Source organism: Canis lupus, chromosome 23, assembly GCF_011100685.1.
Source record: "Canis lupus familiaris isolate Mischka breed German Shepherd chromosome 23, alternate assembly UU_Cfam_GSD_1.0, whole genome shotgun sequence".
Taxonomy (NCBI): Eukaryota; Metazoa; Chordata; class Mammalia; order Carnivora; family Canidae; genus Canis; species Canis lupus.
In genome coordinates this window covers 47,332,684-47,350,560 of record NC_049244.1, presented here as the reverse complement: position 1 = coordinate 47,350,560, position 17,877 = coordinate 47,332,684, and the positions used below count along the sequence as shown (strand labels likewise).

Here is a 17,877-nt window from a genome sequence, read left to right as displayed (position 1 = left end):
GCATCACTGTATCTCCAACATACCTAATATATACACAGATTCCTGATTATCATGAATTCTATGTTTTCACATAGTAAATTTAATCTCTGTTAATTATTAAAGACTTTGAAATCACGGACCTGCAACCAAAAAAAAAAAAAAAAAAAAAAAAAAAAACCTCTCAGCTAATTTTCCTCCTATTACCTTTAGCCATTGGCCAATTGGTTTCTTTTACGCAGATACTTTTCTTGAACTGTTCGACTTCTGTTTTTAATGAAACGAATTCTCCTCTTCGAAGTAGAAGTCTGCTATGAACGTAAGTCACCTGGGAGCCTGGCCAAAGTCTGCAATAGCACAGCTGAAGGGTACGGCCATTTCACAGGGTCCTCTCACAGAGTATTTGGTTTGCTTTCCTAACTTGCTAAAAATAGTAGATTACACAGGCCACCTCCATCTCACGGCTCAAGAACTCACAAAAGGCTGGACTATGGATTGTGGAAATACATACAACACATTCAATTCAAGAAGTCAGGATATTACAAGTTTTCTAGATTCCTTCCGTTTACTCTCCAAAACAATACAAAGGATCTGGTGGTTATTGGCATGGAAACCTCATAATGCTCCCAAATTTCAGAACTTCAAGCATGAGTCACAGAGTTACCTTAACTGTTTTAAAATATGTTTTTGATCTGTTGTGGCCACAAAACCGAATACAGGAAGACAACTATAAAAGCCGTATTAAGAATCACACAACGTGTTAGTTATAAATATGGATCTAGGAAAGGTGGTTTTTGAGACATGAGAACTTAATTACATATTCCAAGTTTGTTGCGTGAATTCTCAATATACTTATTTCACTAACATTTTAGGAGCTATTGTTCTGGGTATGAACCTCCACCACAAATAAACTTGTGTCTGGGTTTTGTTTTGGTTATTCCTCCCCCCCTCTTATTCCAATCAAAATATTTTACCAAGTTTCAGACACCATAAATTAGATTTCAGTTTCTCTTAGAAAGACAAAGAAGAAGGACAAAGTTTGCATTGATTAGCTGCTATAATGAGTTCACTTCATAAGTAAATTTAAATCTTGAAATTACTCGTTATTTAAAAAAAAAAGTCCTTGATGTGGCAGTTCAATCTTGTTAACCACACAGCATGTCATTAAGCAATGCTACTGTTTTACTCAAAGGGAGACTGTTCTGCGTCCACAAGTGAGCAGCCACTAAAAAAATATTTTGAGATGGAAAAATAGCAACTGAATTTTAACGTTTCGCAATGTTTCCAAATGCTGTGGAGGCAGGTCTTCTGTGAAACCACTCAATGTCACAGCCAAGTTTAATGTCCTTCATTTTGTAGCTACGAGGGCACCATCAACTGTCTGTAGGATTAAAAATTAGATTTACCAGTAATTGGGTCAAAACAGGGTTACTTATGGACACAGCTGGTTACCGACAAGTGTAATTAGCCACTTGCCCCTCATTTTATGGGTCCCCATCTCTAATTACACCTAAATTCAGCCAGCAGGCATTTAGGAATACACATCCACAAAGGTACAACCACCGTGCCCTTCATCGACGCCTTTCAAAGGAGAGCAAGAGAAAGGCCTGATGGTAATTTATAACTTTTGCCTTATTGATCTTTGGGACTATGACGTTCAGAATAATCTAACACTGTAAGACAGCCTTGTTTTTGGGAACACCTCCCTGGATACCCTTCTCTAAAGATAATATCCTTGAGTCTTTGGCAAAAACTTTAGCAAAGTAGGCAGCCCAAGCTGAGCCAAGAAGCAATTAACTGAAACAGTCAACTCACATGTTAACTCCTAACACATCAGGGTGAGTTAGGAGTTAACGCAGGAGTTGACCATTTCAGCTAATTCACCCCATGTTATTAAAGAAAGCATTTTTATTATAAAAGCACGTTGTTGTTGTTGTTGTTGTTTTGCAAAAGCCAAGATGGATCTATGAAACTTTTACTTCTCTATGGATGTAAAATGATAGTCACCCTACCCCCCTCACAGGTTCAAAGAGTGGCACATTAGTATTCAAAGGCAATTCGATTAAACTGTGTAAGTGAAAGCACCCGGGAATCTTCACATTTCTAGCCTTCACCTCGCATGTCAGAGTAAAGACACACATGCTATCCTTTAAAAGGCGCATTTTCAAACCTGATACCTGAAATACGAACCAGTGACATTTTTGAATGTCAAGACAGATGAAAGTGGATCTTTTGGTATCACAGTGCCCAACCAAAAAGCTAACTTTTAACACTTCTGGCTGAGACTGTTACAAATTTCAAAATAATCAGTATCTAACAAAATAAACTAGGTTATTTCACAGTACAAGTTTGGAAGCTAAAAAAAAAAACACAAAAAAAATCCAAATAATAGTACTTAAAAGTTCCTACTTCTTTCTAAAACTCAACATTCAGCCAAGTTGAATGCCTCACTCAGGGTACGGGAGCAGCAGGAGACCCTTACTTCTCTATTTTCCACAAAAAGCATTGCTTCCAGCCTTAAAGGCATATGCTTCTACAATAAAAAGGAAAGCCACAATGTCAAAATGTTGATATAAAAAAAGTCTATCCAAGTTTAGCTGCCTAGAAATCTCTTCTTTGACAGCTGTACAGCACCTTTACAAGCAAGGAAAAACATACCATCTTCATTCAGCTATTGCCATGGCCTTGGATAATCTAGGCATTTGCTCACACACCTAGGTATCTACATCTCCTATTCCTATAGATAGACACTGACACTGCTATCGCTAAGTAAAAAAGTGGCCTGACGCTTTCTGTTTCAGGGAAAAAAAAAAAAAATCATTGCATCAAAGGACGGATGAAGTTATTCATAACAAACCAAGTTTGGCCAGACTTGCTTCTACTGCTTCTCAATAAAGTCCCCCACCCCAAAACCAGCAGTAAGAATACACTGTGTAACTAAACTATTCCCAAAGCAACCCAGAGCCCCAGACTCCACGGACTCTGTGTCACAATCCCCTTCATTCAATCATTGCATATCCTTAAAACAATATAATATTTACTCACTTTCAATGAATCAAAGCAGGCGATTACTCGTCCATTTTCAACTTGGCAGCTTTTCGAAGGATGTGCAAATTTACATTCCGTGTCTGGCCGTGAGCAAGTCCCCCTTTGGAACTCTCTACATACTTCCAGTGTTAGCCATTTTGTGTCCCGAATCGGTGTGACACTAACAGCCATGTTTATAGATTTTACAGGTAGTTAAATTTTTCAGTGAAACCAACCAACCCAACCCCCCCCCACAAAAAAAAACAAAAACAAAAACAGCAACCAAAAAAAAAAAAAAAAAAGCTGAACTGATAAAACTGTAAAATGATGATGAAAATGTCCCCTTCCAAAATACTTTTTTTCCCCCCACTCCCTGCTTTAAAAGTACATGGAAAATTGTGTTGTCAATATCAAGGAAAAGCTCTCCCACTAGAAATTCACAGCATGAAACTGTTAATTCAAAGAGGTTTTGGTTTTTAGAGAAATACCAGAATCGTAAGTAGATGAACGTTTAAAAGTAGGGCCTCGAATCAGCCTTGTGCTCTCAGTAACCCCTTCCCAGTGCCAATTGGGAGCCCAAAATGCAAGCATGAAAACGTGGCCGACCCTTTGACACCGAATTTCCAAGCTGCTCTCAGCAAAGTTGTCTGAAAGGGGAATCTCCTCACAGCTGAATTTGCAATGGAGTTTGGTGGTGCAATCGGTATTGATTAGTTTGGCATAGACAGATGCAGCAGTTTAGAGCAAATCGAGAAAATGATTTTTTTTTTTTCCTCCTTGATTTCCTGGCAGAAGAGATCTTACTTTTTCAGCAAACTTTTCTTTTAACACTAAAGCAGCCTAGGGCAATGCCAGATACTTAGAGCTTTTGTCTTGATTATAAGTAGAAATGGGGGTGTCTGGGCTAGAGGTGGAGGGTGGATGTGCTGTCGTCACAGTCTAGCTGGCAGCAAGCAAGGCAAAAGCAGAGACTGCTCTAGAAGCGGGTCCAAGCAGCAGAGACGTCAGGAAAGGCACTTCTTAGTACCAACCTGTAGAAAAAAGAGATAGGTTAAGATTTACTAAGTAGCACTTCACTGATGTCCTACAGTATCACAACCTTGCCATGTGCTAGCAGCCTAAGTAATATTCAAGCCAGCTTCTCGCTTTCTCTCTCTCTGTCTCTGTCTCTCACTCCTTCCCTTTCCGTCTCTCTCTTACACACACACACACACACACACACACACACAATACTTACAGTGAGGCATATTGCAGCCAGCCATCGTAGATTTATTAAAAAAAGGGGCCGTTTCCCCTTGTGAAGCAATGCATGATAGAGAGATAACCAATCACAGATAGTGTTGCAGCAATATTCTGGGCAGAAAGCCAATAGTGTGGGTTGTCTTATGAAAGGTCGCGCCTGTCAGACGTTCATTACTATGCCATAAGCACAGAAAATGTCCATCAGATGTGACTTATTCCACTGCAAGAGGACGAGCATGTGGGTTTTGAATTTACCCAACATGCAGTGAGTGGACTAAACCATGTTAGCTCCCCAACCGCCTCCAGGGCAGGTCCGAGCCTTCCAGGTCCTTCCCCGGGCGCTGCAAAGCCAGGCCTGGGGGCGATCGCAGCTGCCTTCCAAGCTGCCTCTGCCTCGGGCTCTGCGCAGGGACAGGCACCAGGCACCCCACCGCCGGCCCCCGCCGGCCTGACACGTGAATAGAAAAAAAAAGGAAGGGGTGTTTACGAATGGTACGTTCTCCTGACCTATCCAATTCACTTCCTTCCAGAGCCCAGGTCCTGCCCCTCCTCTGCCAGCCGCTCTCCTACTGTAAAACTATTCCATTCAGCCGGCAGACACTTTGTCAATATATCACGGGCAGGCGAGAGGCGAACAAAAGCATCCTTTATTGGCACATTTTTTTCAGCAGAAGCTGAGGTCATGGGGGGAAAATAAGGAGCGCAGTGTTGTCAGCGGCTCGGGCCAATCTGAAGTCGACCTCCAGGGAGAAAGTGATCCCATCGCAGAAACCTTAAACATCCAGTGAGCACTGCGATGGGGGCAGCGCCCCGGGGGCCGGAGGCTGGGGTGGGGGGGGCCCTGGGGAGAGGGGGGTCCCCTGTCCCCGCGCCACCCCTCACCTCGGCACCAACTACCTGATGATGCCAGCGCATGTCTGCTTTCCGCCACTTACTTTCTCTTTCGGATCAGGATTGGGAAAACTCTCGCAAGAGGCTTAGCAGCTGCAGAAGCCAAAGCCCACGGTCTAGCTGTTTGCGTGCTGAGGGTCAGCAGCGAGGGAAGCGGGGCTGCAGTGGCTCCCCGGGTCTCGCACCGGCACAAGAGAAGAGTGCTCGAGCCCACCCACTTCTCCGGAGGCCAAATATGGTCAGTTGGCATAGGGTACATGTGCAGCCATACTCGGGAAACGGGCTAGCATAGCCGAGGATGTGAATACGTAGATGCAGAACCTAAACAGACCTATCTCTGGCTGTCTAGCAGAGTTCCTACAAACTTCTTTTAGGGGTTCATGCTGGCATCCTCAATATTATTACTATTATTATTATTATTATTATTATTATTATTATTTTAACTAGCAGTTACCAGGTTGGGGAAACCCTGCAGTAAGACTATGACTTTTGAGAAAGGTTCAAAAGAACCAACTCATCTGTTTGTTTGTTTGTTTGTTTGTTTTCAAAAAGCTTTCTGGCCCTAACTCCCGGTTATATAAAGACAAAGTCGAGTCGGTCATGAACTCGAAGAGTCATTCACCTTCCTAACATAAATCCCCGCTTCGTATTCAGGACCTCTCAGCTGCTCCAGGCCTTCAGCCTGTACCCATCCGTGGCCAACAACCTCTTCTTCCGTCTTTCTCCCTACAATCTTCAAGCGCCTCACCTGCAACCATTCACCTCCTTGGGAAGCCGGCTAAGAGGTCACCTCCTCCAGGAAGCTCCCAAGACGTCTCCTTCCCCACCTCCACCCACCCGTTTATTAACACTGTCTTTTCTGAATTATCTTTGCACCCCTACCCGGTGTATTACTCACCTATACGCGTGACCCGCTCGATTATATGCTCCCCCAAACAGAAATAACGTCGCTCATCTCAGACCCCCAGTGCCTAGCACAGTGATGGAGAATATATGCAGCTCCCTAACTCTGGTAGATTAAGTGATTGATTACTACATCTGGCCTGGAATTACCCCTAGGGCACGCAAGTACACAAACACACGTGCAACACATGAACGCACACACGCATCCATCATCGCCTCTATAAATCACCATATTCCAGGGTCACTCAGGGGCCCTCCCGCTGCCCAGGAGTCCTCCCCCCACCCCAGATTCCTGGACAGCTCCCTCGGACATTCCACATAACCGCCTCTCCAAAGCTTCCAACACTCTGGAGCCCCTATCCCCCCCCTATTTTCCCCTCATAGTAGCACACGACGATCTCACCTGTCACAAATATTCCACAGTCAGGAGAGTAGCCCTCAGGCATGAACTCCCTCTCACTTTCCAGCCACCCATCTTTAAAGCCTCTTTCTGCATCTTTCACTTTGGTCTTCCAGTTTGGCCTTCCCTTGCACACCGACCGCATTAAGCTTCCAACTTCACTCGCTCCTTCTCGAAACATCTTTCCCTTACACTCCCTCTATTTGTGAAAGCCCGGCCTTGCCTACATTCTTGCTCTTAGGCGTCAACAAGACTGAGGGGGCTCCGAACTAGAGGGGGTGGCCTGGCGGGAGAAAGGGGACCCTGCCTGGCTATGCGTCCAACTCTCCCTAAGCCTCTTAATCTGACGTTCCCAGACAAATGTCTAAAGGGTCATCCATACCTCGGGCTGGTTTTCTGCTTCTTCGGTTGTGGATCTGTATCAGTGTGACCTCCACACTCATCACTTTACGCCTCAGCCATGGCCCTCGCTCCAATTCAAGCCACATCCAAAGACTACGCTCATCCTTATCTCTGACCTCTAACAGCAGTTACAGTTCCTTCTTTCTGGAACCTTTCCTCTTGTCTTCAACTGACACATTCTAACCTTTTGGTTCTTCCCACAGCTGCTCCTCTGGTACCCTCCCTCATAGAGAGGAGCTGCCCAGAGCAGGGAAGATTCTTGGCATCTACCGCGTTGTCCTAGGCTCCTGGGACTTGTGACACGCTACCCCTCTGCCTGGTGTGACACACTTCCTCACCCTTTCAGCTTGGTAAATCCCTTCTCCTTGTTTAAGTCGCTATTCAAATACCACCTTCTCTCTAGGCCTGGGCCAACTGTGCTAAACATTATTCCATCTCAGAATATCCTCAGCACTTTATAGCTCTTGGAACTCTTGCCTCCGAGGTAATAAACTCCCTGACAACAGGGCCTATCGCCATTTTTTTGATCCCAGTTCCTAAAACATAACAGATGTTTTTAAAATGTCTGATAAATGAATGGATTTTATTCAAACTCCCAGGAATAGGCATATATATATAAGAATGTATCCCCAACAGCAGGGAAATAGTTCATCAAGATCTATGGGGGGGGGGGGTCGCACAACAGGAGAAAGGATAATGGTACCATTAGAAATCTCTTCATTGGTCAGTGGTTATGTCTAAATATAACCACAAAATCAATTTCTAGGTTCTTCGTCCTTTCTGCCATGTTCCAGGCTTAATCTCACTCAAGCACAAAATATACTCCAATTAGTGAAATGCTTGCAAATAGGCATTTTGGACATTTTCATTTTTCTGTAGCCGAGATAGTCTATTCACTTCAAAAACTGTTCACTGAAAAAATTATGGGTATACCGCTTAATTGTAAATTATATAGGCAGAGATGATAATCAAAATGCTTCTCATTATCTAGGCATAGAGGACTGAGCAATCAAAATGGACACAATCTTAACACATTATTCCCGTAGCTGCACCTGGCAACGTGTGCTCCGGTCCTTGATATAGGCCCCTGGGAGCAACGAACTGAGGTTATATCTAAATTGCTGATATCAGATTTTTGTCATTAAGATAGAGAAGTTGCTTAAAAGTGTGTGGGTGATGTCCACATCGTGAGAATTCTTATAAACATAGTTGCCCTAAAAATGTGTTGTTTATAAGCAATCATCGAAGGGACTATTTCTACGATAAAAATATTTACTGACCGCTAAGTTGCTCCTGAAGTAAATTTCTAACCTGTATTTCAACACAATATAATAGAATTCCCTTCACCAAAAACAAAAAAAAAAAAAAAAGAAGTTGGAGAACTTAATAGATTTTTGCAGTAGGAATCAGACTTTTTAAAGCTTATGTAACGACAAGCCCTCTTGTACCTATTGATCAAATTCCAAACACTAACCTACAGAGCTCACATCATGTGACATGTTCTACCAATAACCATGTTCCGCCCTAAGAACCAAGGTCCAATTTCCCCTTGAGTGATCTCAGAAATCATATATATTTTCTACCTTAAGATATGTAGGGGGAAATCGAAAGGAAAAGAAGAAAATATAAAGCTGGAAGAAAGGAAGCTAAGCAAAGAATCAAAACCAAAGCAAAACAGCATGGGAAATTACTAATTCGGAGTCTCACGGCAATTGATATACACATTAGCATCAAAACGGACACTGGATGGCTTTGTATAAATATCTATTTAAGGGTAACGTATATACTGCAATAGAGGATCAACAGGTGCTTACAAGGTAGGAGACAGAAATTCTGTTTTGGAGAACTGGATGGCCTCTAAAAGCAAAGGTTAAGTGTCTTCGTCATCTAAATGTCATAATCATTTCAGGTCTTCTGAACCAAATAAAGGCAGGTTGGTCCTACTGCATCCCAGAGCAGTTAGCTGGGAATTTGGGGGACTTTTTTCACAAGTCTTTGATTTTGAAATAGCTTACGTATTGAGGAAGTTAATGGAGTAATTATATGAGGTTGCTTTTTTCAATCTAACTGGAAAAGAAAGCCAACTTCACCACGGAATGTTTAAAGGTGACGAGAAGCCCCTTGCCTCAAACCGTAACTTTTCCCCCAGGCTCACTGATGCCAAGTCCATCAGCAATGCATTACTTGATTTAATTAACTCATAGTACAATTTTGCCCTGAGCTCACCCCAAATATTAACAGAGATTTCAGTATACAAACCAGCTAAGCATTTCTGAGAGCTGTACTGCCATTTCCCTACTCATTAAGGTACTAAATAGAGTAACAAGGCCGTTAGTTATTACATGGGGAAAACTGTGGTCTGAACGGGTTAATGCAGTCTTCAGCAGTATTCTACTCCATATAACAAAAAGCTGAGATCAGTGTTTCTCAGCAAAGGGTAAGCACACTACTGGTAGCACCCATGACAATTTTAAGTGATGCGGAAACAATATAATTTTAATAGATGCATCAGAATACACAAAGTAGCTCACCAAGCCTGTGATCACATGGCTATCATACCTGAGAAAAAAGCTAACCTTTGCTAAAAGTAATTTAGAAAAATAAGACTAACATTATAAAAAAAAAAAACTAAGTAAATATATTGGCAAAATCATGAAAGAGATATGCAAATAAGTGAAGTTTTTAGGAACACTGATGAGAAAAAGAGATAACTTTCAACCACACATGCCGATTGTCAATGTGGCCCGTCAGGCTGACACACGGCACTGTGTTCGGGTGACAATCTGCTGCCAAGAAAAGGAAAATTTACTAACTCAAATAAGTCATCTACGGTCTGTCAAAGCATTCCTTTACAATTTAGGCTCAATTCCCTAATCATCAAGTGGTCCCTTACTAGAAGGATAACGAAGGAGTGTTGGCTGGCCGACCCGCTACTGCCAAAGATTAGAATTCCAAAAGCAACTCGCCAAACTGGGCTCAACAGAAAATGATTATTGTCCCTTCCGTATTTATATTTAAGACAAAATAAAACAGGAAGCCTCTATGCAATGATTAAAAAGTGAATTTTGAACTGATTCCTGTATTCAGGCAAACTAAAAAAAAAAATTAAAAGTCTTCAGACCATTAGAAAATAAATATCGCGGTGGCAGGCTGTACACTTTGGTATACTGGGTCACTAGCTTTGTACCTAATTAGGTCTTCATCTGGTCCCCACTGCCAAGGTAACTTCCAGCCAGTCTCAAAAGGTATCCAATCTTCTGTTCCTCCTCCCGACATCAGCCCAGACTTGCCAGACCTTTATCTTGGTTTATTTTTCTTCAAAGCACTTGTATTTGGTGCAATATCAGGTACCTATCTTACTATCTGCATATCGTCTACTTTTGCCATTAAATATGTAAGCTCCATGAGAGCAAGCAGTTACCAAGCTAGTTCTCCACTAAACCACTAGCACCCAGTGTCTGATCCAGAGAAAGCCCACAATCTGTTTGTGGCATGACTAAATATTTCTTAGGATACCTGCATACTAGCTTACAAGTGTTTTCCATAAGTTACAGTGCCTGTTTGGTACACGGGCAATGCCACCTTTATATGTGAATAAAACCAGCATTGAATTCCTTGGAAAGACGGCATGAGGCAGTGACATTAACACAGAACCGTACTTATATACCTCCTCAGCTGTGAAGTTGATGGAAGATGTTCTTACCCACAGGATAATCTGAAACAGGTACATGTGGCTTTGCAAATTTAAAACAGCTAAATAAGTATCTGTGGAGTTCTGACAGATTCAGTCTTCAATTCTGGCAAAAGAAGGGGAAATTTGCATTTTTTCCCTGATAATATTCAAACAGGCAGCCTTTTAACATTCCCGTCTATTCTACAAAAAAGTAAATTGGCATAATGGCACAAATGCCACTTCATCGTGCTTCAGGGATTTTTACACAAAGAAGTCATCTTGTTAACCTCAGGGAGTCATTTCTGATCGGTCCGTATCATGTAATATTTCAAAATAATCAATAGCTGAGAAATCAGAACACAAACCACAACAAGTTAGCAATGTTATGTGCTCAAAAGCTAAAATGGTAGAGGGGGGGCGGGAAAAGAAAAAAAAACCTCACCATCCTGGAAATTTTCAGGGAAGAAAATTGTACGTTGACCCAACTGGAATCTACCAATGTGAAATCAGCACGACAGAACTGTGAAGCCAAAACACTGGAATTGTCATTCCCAATGCAGTGCCGAAGTATAGACTTTGATTCTAACATTCACTCAAAGCAGTTGTATTTTTTTTTTGGCAAAGTAACTGGAGGCCAAGATCTTAGTTTTAAATTTTTCACATTTCTATCTTTTGAATAACATCACCTAGCTTCTCACAAAGTTGATGGCACCTCAGCCCAAAACATGCTTCAATGTAACCTTCACTGCATCAGAAATGTCAGCAAATTCATCTATGCTTCCCTAATGTTGTTATTGCCCAACTCAAAAAGAACTATGAAGGTGATTAATGAGAAAGCCGAGGAGATATTCCCACGGTGCCCTGTGCATCAGTGAAATCTGCTGCATGTGTTCTCTTCATGCCACTGCCCCCAACTCTGCTCCCAGGGCAGAAATCACGCTCCCAATTGGTCGTCATTAAGGCCTTCTTCACAATTAACCTGTGCCTGGTTCGTGAGCAGGCTCAATTAATTGAGTTAAATTACAAAATCAACCTGAGAAGAAATGACAAATACTATAGATGTGTATACACACACACACAACATGAAGAGTGTGCATGTGAGCGAGAAAGCACACCAGAAATAAGGTATATCTATCAGAACCAGATTTAATCATAGTTGTCACACTTTCCAGAATTGCTGAAATCTTAATGTGGCAATAACCATCAATACTATCAAGTATAGCTGAGTACAAAAGCTTCATCGTGGGCACCTGGGTGGCTTAGTAGTTGCACGTCTGCCTTCGGCTCAGGTTGTGATCCCAGGGTCCCAGGATCGAGTCCCACATCGGGTTCCCGCAGGGAGCCTGCTTCTCCCTCTGCCTATGTCTCTGCCTCTGTGTGTCTCTCGTGAATAAATAAAATCTTAAAAAAAAAAAAAAAGAAAAGAAAAGAAAAGAAAAGCTTCATCCTAACAGATGAATCCTGAATTTCCAGACAGGGCTGATGTAAAAATCTGACACAGTGACCTCAATCTGAGAAATTTCAGACTTATTTCTCTTGAAGATTGCCCAAAACATGTGTTGCTTGATTACTAATCATTATGAGGAAATTATTAAATGTATGCTTACGGTTAGATAAAGAGATGTAAAATAATTATTCTTCAGAATATAATGATTAAAACCAATTATAAATATAGTATGACATTACATGAATGTATCCAATTTAATGAATTAGTGGACTTCTCATGACACAACACAGTATATAAACATCTCCGTTCCATCTCATCAGCAAAAATCATTTTACATCATTTTACAAATGCATCTCTTACTGCAATCTTTACAAATACTCAAGCCACAAAGGTTGACTATTATCATCCTATGCATATTTCTACTGATGTATAGATTTGACCTTAAAAATTACCTTTTTCACAAATAATCTCAAGCATACTCTTACTAATACACCAATGTTAAACGAATTCATTCCTGATAACAATAAAGTATCAGAGTCTGTTTAACTTGAGCTTTTAAAAAAATTTACATACACTGACATATAAATAAGAATTATATTTTGCCTAATTAACAGTGACCAAGACCCTGTTGTTTTTACCTAATTTAAATGAGGAAGGAATATATGCACCCAAACAAGGACATGCACTGACAACGCGTATTGTCACTTTAGGGTAGTGTAAGTATCCTCTGGAGAAGATTCCACATAACTCGTATACTTAACTAGGTCTGAGATGCGCACAACAACAAATTACTCTCATATTATTGTAACTGCTATATCACAACCCAGACCTACAGATGGAATTTTGCAGAGGCCTAGAGTTTCAAAAGCTGGTCCATAGTTCTTTAAAAGAGATGGGTAACTGGGAGGCATATTTTGCTCATGCCTATCTCAGTATTTCTCATAAGGCTTAATAATTTTTTTTAATTTAAATCTAGTTGACACACGATGTTACATTAGTCTCAAATTTGCAACATAGTGAAACCACAAGTTTATAGACTATGCTATGTATGCTCACCAAAGTGTAGCTCCCATCTGTCACCATACGATGCCATTATAATATCCCTAGGCTGTGCCTTGCATTCCCATGAAATTATTCATTCCTTAACTGGAAACCTCTATTTCCCATGTTGCCTATCCTCTGATCCCCACCCCTCTGGCAACCATTAGTTTGTTCTCTGCTTATAGGTCTCATTCTGCTTTTTGTTTGTTTAGTCATTTGTTTTTTTTAGATTCCACATATGAGTGAAATCATATGGTATTTGTCATTCTCAGTCTGACTTATCTCACTTAGCATAAAAGCCTCCCTCTAGGTCCATACATGTTGCTGCAAGTGGCAAAGTCTTACCATTTTTATGGATGCCAAATATTCCTCCGTGTGTGTGCATGTGTATAAATCTACAAATTTATTAAAAAAGAGAAACACACTGTAATATACAAGTCCGAAAACATAAGTAGCTGGAAAGATCATTTGTCTCCATGATACTTGCTTTTTAAGCTACATGTACACTGTTTACTACACTCTATGTCCCTCTGCGTCCTTGAATTTCTAACATATTTAAGAACCGAAATCTCATTATAAATGCACCAAACAACAATGCAGATCTAGAATCTCCGAGTCACTGGTTCACAGGAACTTTTCTGCAGACATATGTGAAAATGTCATGTCTTCATGGAACTCACATTTAGAAAGAGATGTCAAATTAAATAAAAACCTATCGAGTGGAGTAATTAGGATTATGAAAATAAAGGATTCTCGGAATTGTAAAGGCCCGGGAGCACATTAAAATTCGAACCAAATATTGTTTATTTAAATGTTAAGCCTCTTTTCTTCCTCCAATACATAGACTTCCACACTTCCAGTGACTACAACAATTATTTCAAAGTCAGTTAACGACTTGCACTCTTAATTATGGTTCTGCTTTCTTTGGTGTGCTGAGAAGTATGGTATCAATTATAAGGCTAGTCTCTATATAGAGACTCCTAAATAATGGAAGGCATAGTAAAGTATAAGTTAAAATGGTGAACAAAAATCTCTAGCAAGTAATCTACGTGAATCACATACATCAGTTCGACATCTTTTCTTCCTTTCATCACTTTTAGACATTGCTAAATGAGTGCATTTTCACTTGCAATAGATTTAAACCATACAGAAGGGTTTTAACAAAGTTCAACTGAATCCTCCACCCCATCCATACCACTCCACCGCCAAATCAGACCCCCAATCATCTCAAAGTACCCCCGGCTATTATTAGTATGGTATATCTAGTCCTTTATCTATGATTCACATACACACATCTACACATACAAATTCACATAGTTTATCATTCTTACAGAAATGATGTAAACATACTATAAGCATATTGTTCTAAGGCTTGATTTCTACAATATTTGATAATAACCTTTCTTTGTCAGTATACATAGGTCAACGTACTTTCCAACAACTATGTATTATTCCATTCTATGTCCGTTTCTTTAAGAGCAGTCACCTAGGTTAATGCTAATTTTTCACAAGCAATGCTGCAATGTATAAAACTACTCTCACATTTTGAGTGTTTTGTTTGTCTTTTGTTTTAAGATTTTATTTACTTATTCATGAGAAACACAGAAAGGCAGAGGGAGAGGCAGGGAGAGGAGCAGACTCCCTGTGGAGAGCCTGATGTGAGACTCGATCCCAGGACCCCGGGATCATGACCTGAGCCAAAGGCAGATGCTCAACCCCTGAGCCACCCAGGTGCCCCTATTTTGAGTGATTTTAATAACATACTTAGAACATAATGCATATATTAACTGTGAAAAACAAACTTCCTGCCAGAAAACATTTACCAATATATACTTCGACCAACAATGAACATTGCTTTTCTACATTGCTAAATCTATTCTAGTCCTTTAAGGTAAACAATCTCTATATCTAGATTGCAAATATCTAAAAAAAAAAAAAAAAAAAAAAGCTGTAAATTTCTATTGTGGGACTAGGCCAAAGGCATGATAAGGTCTATCCTCCCACAAGCAGACCTTAAAGTCTTGTCTTTGTATTTTGCAAAATATTTTCTACCATTAGCCCTCCGATGGCAGCTAATCAATGGAAACATTTGTAGAATCAGTTTTTTCAACTCCCATTGTTTCAGAATAAACCATCTCACTGTAAAAAAAAAAATTAGAATGTTTATATTTTGTAATTATTTGCTAAAGACCAAGGACTGGGAGTCTGAATGAATGTTTGGGTTGACAGAGGATCAAAATGGACAATATACAGCTTACTATTCTTTTCTTATTAATAAAAACAAGATGAGTAGTTAACAGAGTCTGCAGGGCATGTTATATTTGGAAAATCACTGACAGCACCATGTCACATGATTAAGGGAATGCTTTTTTTACACATTATTTCTACAAATGTCAGAAAATATCCTGCTCCCCTCCTCCCCCCGTTTTTAGACTAGAATTGACTAAAGGAAATGGTTTCTGACAACTGCTATAAATAATGCAAGGCATTATCAAACTAGCTAAGACACAACAGAACTCTGTAAACTCATGTAGCCCTACATACATTTTCTCATGTGGCCATTTCCCCCAAGGTTGGGACTCCCCATGTAGTCATTTCCGACCCTGGAGTAGAGTGCTCCCCTGAAGCACCATACCCAACCAATTAAAACAACCAGGGTATGTATTCTTGTAGGATTTTGCCAATAGACATATGTCCCATTAGAAAATAAAACATCCTGGAGTGCCTGAGTAGCTCAAGATGGTTAAGCATCTGCCTTCGGGCTCAGGTCATGATCCCAGGTTCCTGGGTTCAAGCCTCGCATCAGGCACCCTGCACAGTGGGGACCCTGCCACTCCCCCTGCTTGTGCTCACTCACTTGATCTCTCTCTCTCTCTCTCTTCTCTGTGTGTCTCAAATGAATAAATCAAATCTTGATTAAAATTTTTTTTTTTTTAAAGAAAACATTCTCCCCTCACTTTGCCCTCCTCAAACTCATCCTCCACTATTAAATAACAGCTCACGGAATAAAGAAATACCAATATAAGATGCTACACTGGCAAAATGTGGGCATTTTCAATGTTTTTTTTTTCTTTTTTCACAATGTGATTTTTACCGTGTTGTCAAGTGTAAATAACGTCTTGCTTCTCACATGAGATCAAAGATTTTATTCTCAGGATTCAGTACTTTCCAAAAGAGTTTATGTACTGAACAAACTAATACAGCCACTGAGGTTTGGTTCCTTTGCTAAACAGAAAAAGCAAATCCCTTTCTTAATTTTAATTGCCCATAAGGTTCTGTGCATTCCAAAAGCATGTGGAAATCCAAAGAGCCGACTACACACTCCCTTCTAATGAGACAGTGATTAAAGTTCTACGTGTTTCCATCAGCATCATATGCACTTAAAAAGCAATGACCAGCTTTCCATGGCAAATCACAATGCAGTGATAGCTGCTAATAAACCGAAACAACTGCCAACAGTTTCTTAACAGCAACCCTTTGTGTTCTGGGATCTGATGCTCCAGGAGGAGGCTTGGACTCTCTGAATCAGTCACCTGGGGATGACTGTTAAAAATATACATTCCTGAGACCTACCGTCAACCAACTGAGGATAAAGACCAGGAATCTACATATTTTTTAAAGATTTATTTATTTGAGAGAGAGAACAATGAGCACAGGGGAGAGGAAGAAGCAGGCTCTCCACTGAGCAGGGAGCCCGATGGGCAACTGGGATCATGACCCCAGCTAAAGGTAGACGCTCAACCAACTGAGCCACCCAGGCACCCCAAGAATCTACACTTTAACTAAACTCCTCCAGGTTATTCTTAATCTCATTAAACCTTGACAATTACAATCAACTGAAGCTAAAGTACTACTTCCACCAAAGATGTTTACTATATACCTACCCAATAGTTTCCTAAAACTCAGAGTATCTGTCCTGAAAAGATGGGATTGTTTGAGATTTGGTAACAAGCTTTTTGGTTATATTCCATCAACTACTTTAGAAAGTTGACCCACCTGCAAAATATTATACAAAATTCCGTTATGTTCATTTTTCAAAATATTATTTTAAACATTATTTTATTATTTAAAATAATACTTAAATTTTATTTTTTAAATTTTTTTATTGGAGTTCAATTTGCCAACATATAGCATAATACCCAGTGCTCATCCCATCAAGTGCCCCCCTAATACTTAAATTTTAAATATTTTTTAAATTTTAAATGCCTAAGCTATTTAGGCATCCATACATGTTCCTTCACATCACTCTAAGATACTCCTCACCATATCCTACTACTCATCATGTCTCAAACCACTTGTATTTTAATCCTTTACAATAGTTACTCCAAGTTAGCATGCAAAAGCTACTTAGCTTATAAAAAATATATCTCCCTTGTATATCTGAAGGAATACATTGGATAAACTTAAAGAGCAATCATGTAGCAATCTTAAAACTTCATATAGTTCTATCATTTAAATGTCAAATAAGCCATCGTATAAACACACACACACACACACACTAAATTCTCTAAAGACAATGCTATTTGGATTCCTTATTTCTAATAGAATAATTTCTAATAGTACAGCTGTTCTGTAAAAAGATGAAAAAACAAGCACCTGTCAATCGCAGCAACATAAGATCAACTGTTAGTAGTAATGATAAATGTGAAATAAGGATTAATTTATGAATGCATGTGTAGACATAAGAATTAATAAGGATTAGTAAGAAATAAGGATTAATTATGAATGCATGTGTAGACATGCTTGTGTGTACATGCGTGTATCTCCCAAGAATAAGAAAAAAGCAAAAACTTTTATGAGGGAATTAGTCAAATCATGTTCTTTGTATATAACAACTAGTTCTTCATTTAGTTAAATCAATTAATTAACATAGTG

At 40.0% G+C, this 17,877-nt stretch overlaps 1 protein-coding gene and 1 long non-coding RNA gene across 25 annotated transcripts in view; one reads left to right on the top strand and one right to left on the bottom strand.

Moving 5' to 3' along the window:
• Nucleotides 1–17,877, bottom strand: part of MBNL1 (muscleblind like splicing regulator 1) — a 203,548-nt gene that overhangs the window by 140,789 nt on the left and 44,882 nt on the right. For 6 of the 18 annotated variants that reach the window (XM_038571239.1, XM_038571244.1, XM_038571238.1 and 3 more), the window contains exon 2: nucleotides 3,022–4,034. The exons of 11 other annotated variants lie outside the window; for them this stretch is intronic. In XM_038571239.1, coding sequence (XP_038427167.1) covers nucleotides 3,022–3,195 — 174 coding nt within the window. In that variant the 5' untranslated portion in view covers nucleotides 3,196–4,034. Of the gene's footprint in view, nucleotides 1–3,021; nucleotides 4,035–4,240; nucleotides 4,641–17,877 lie in introns of those variants that run through there. One more of the 18 variants, XM_038571240.1, reaches the window with a different exon arrangement.
• Nucleotides 1–17,877, top strand: part of LOC111091994 — a 35,010-nt gene that overhangs the window by 11,211 nt on the left and 5,922 nt on the right. For 2 of the 7 annotated variants that reach the window (XR_005377218.1, XR_005377221.1), the window contains exons 3-5: nucleotides 4,917–5,029; nucleotides 5,198–5,374; nucleotides 5,791–7,191. The exons of 2 other annotated variants lie outside the window; for them this stretch is intronic. This is a non-coding gene — a long non-coding RNA (uncharacterized LOC111091994). Of the gene's footprint in view, nucleotides 1–4,913; nucleotides 5,030–5,197; nucleotides 5,375–5,790; nucleotides 7,192–17,877 lie in introns of all 7 variants that reach the window. 3 more of the 7 variants (XR_005377220.1, XR_005377219.1, XR_005377223.1) reach the window with 3 other exon arrangements.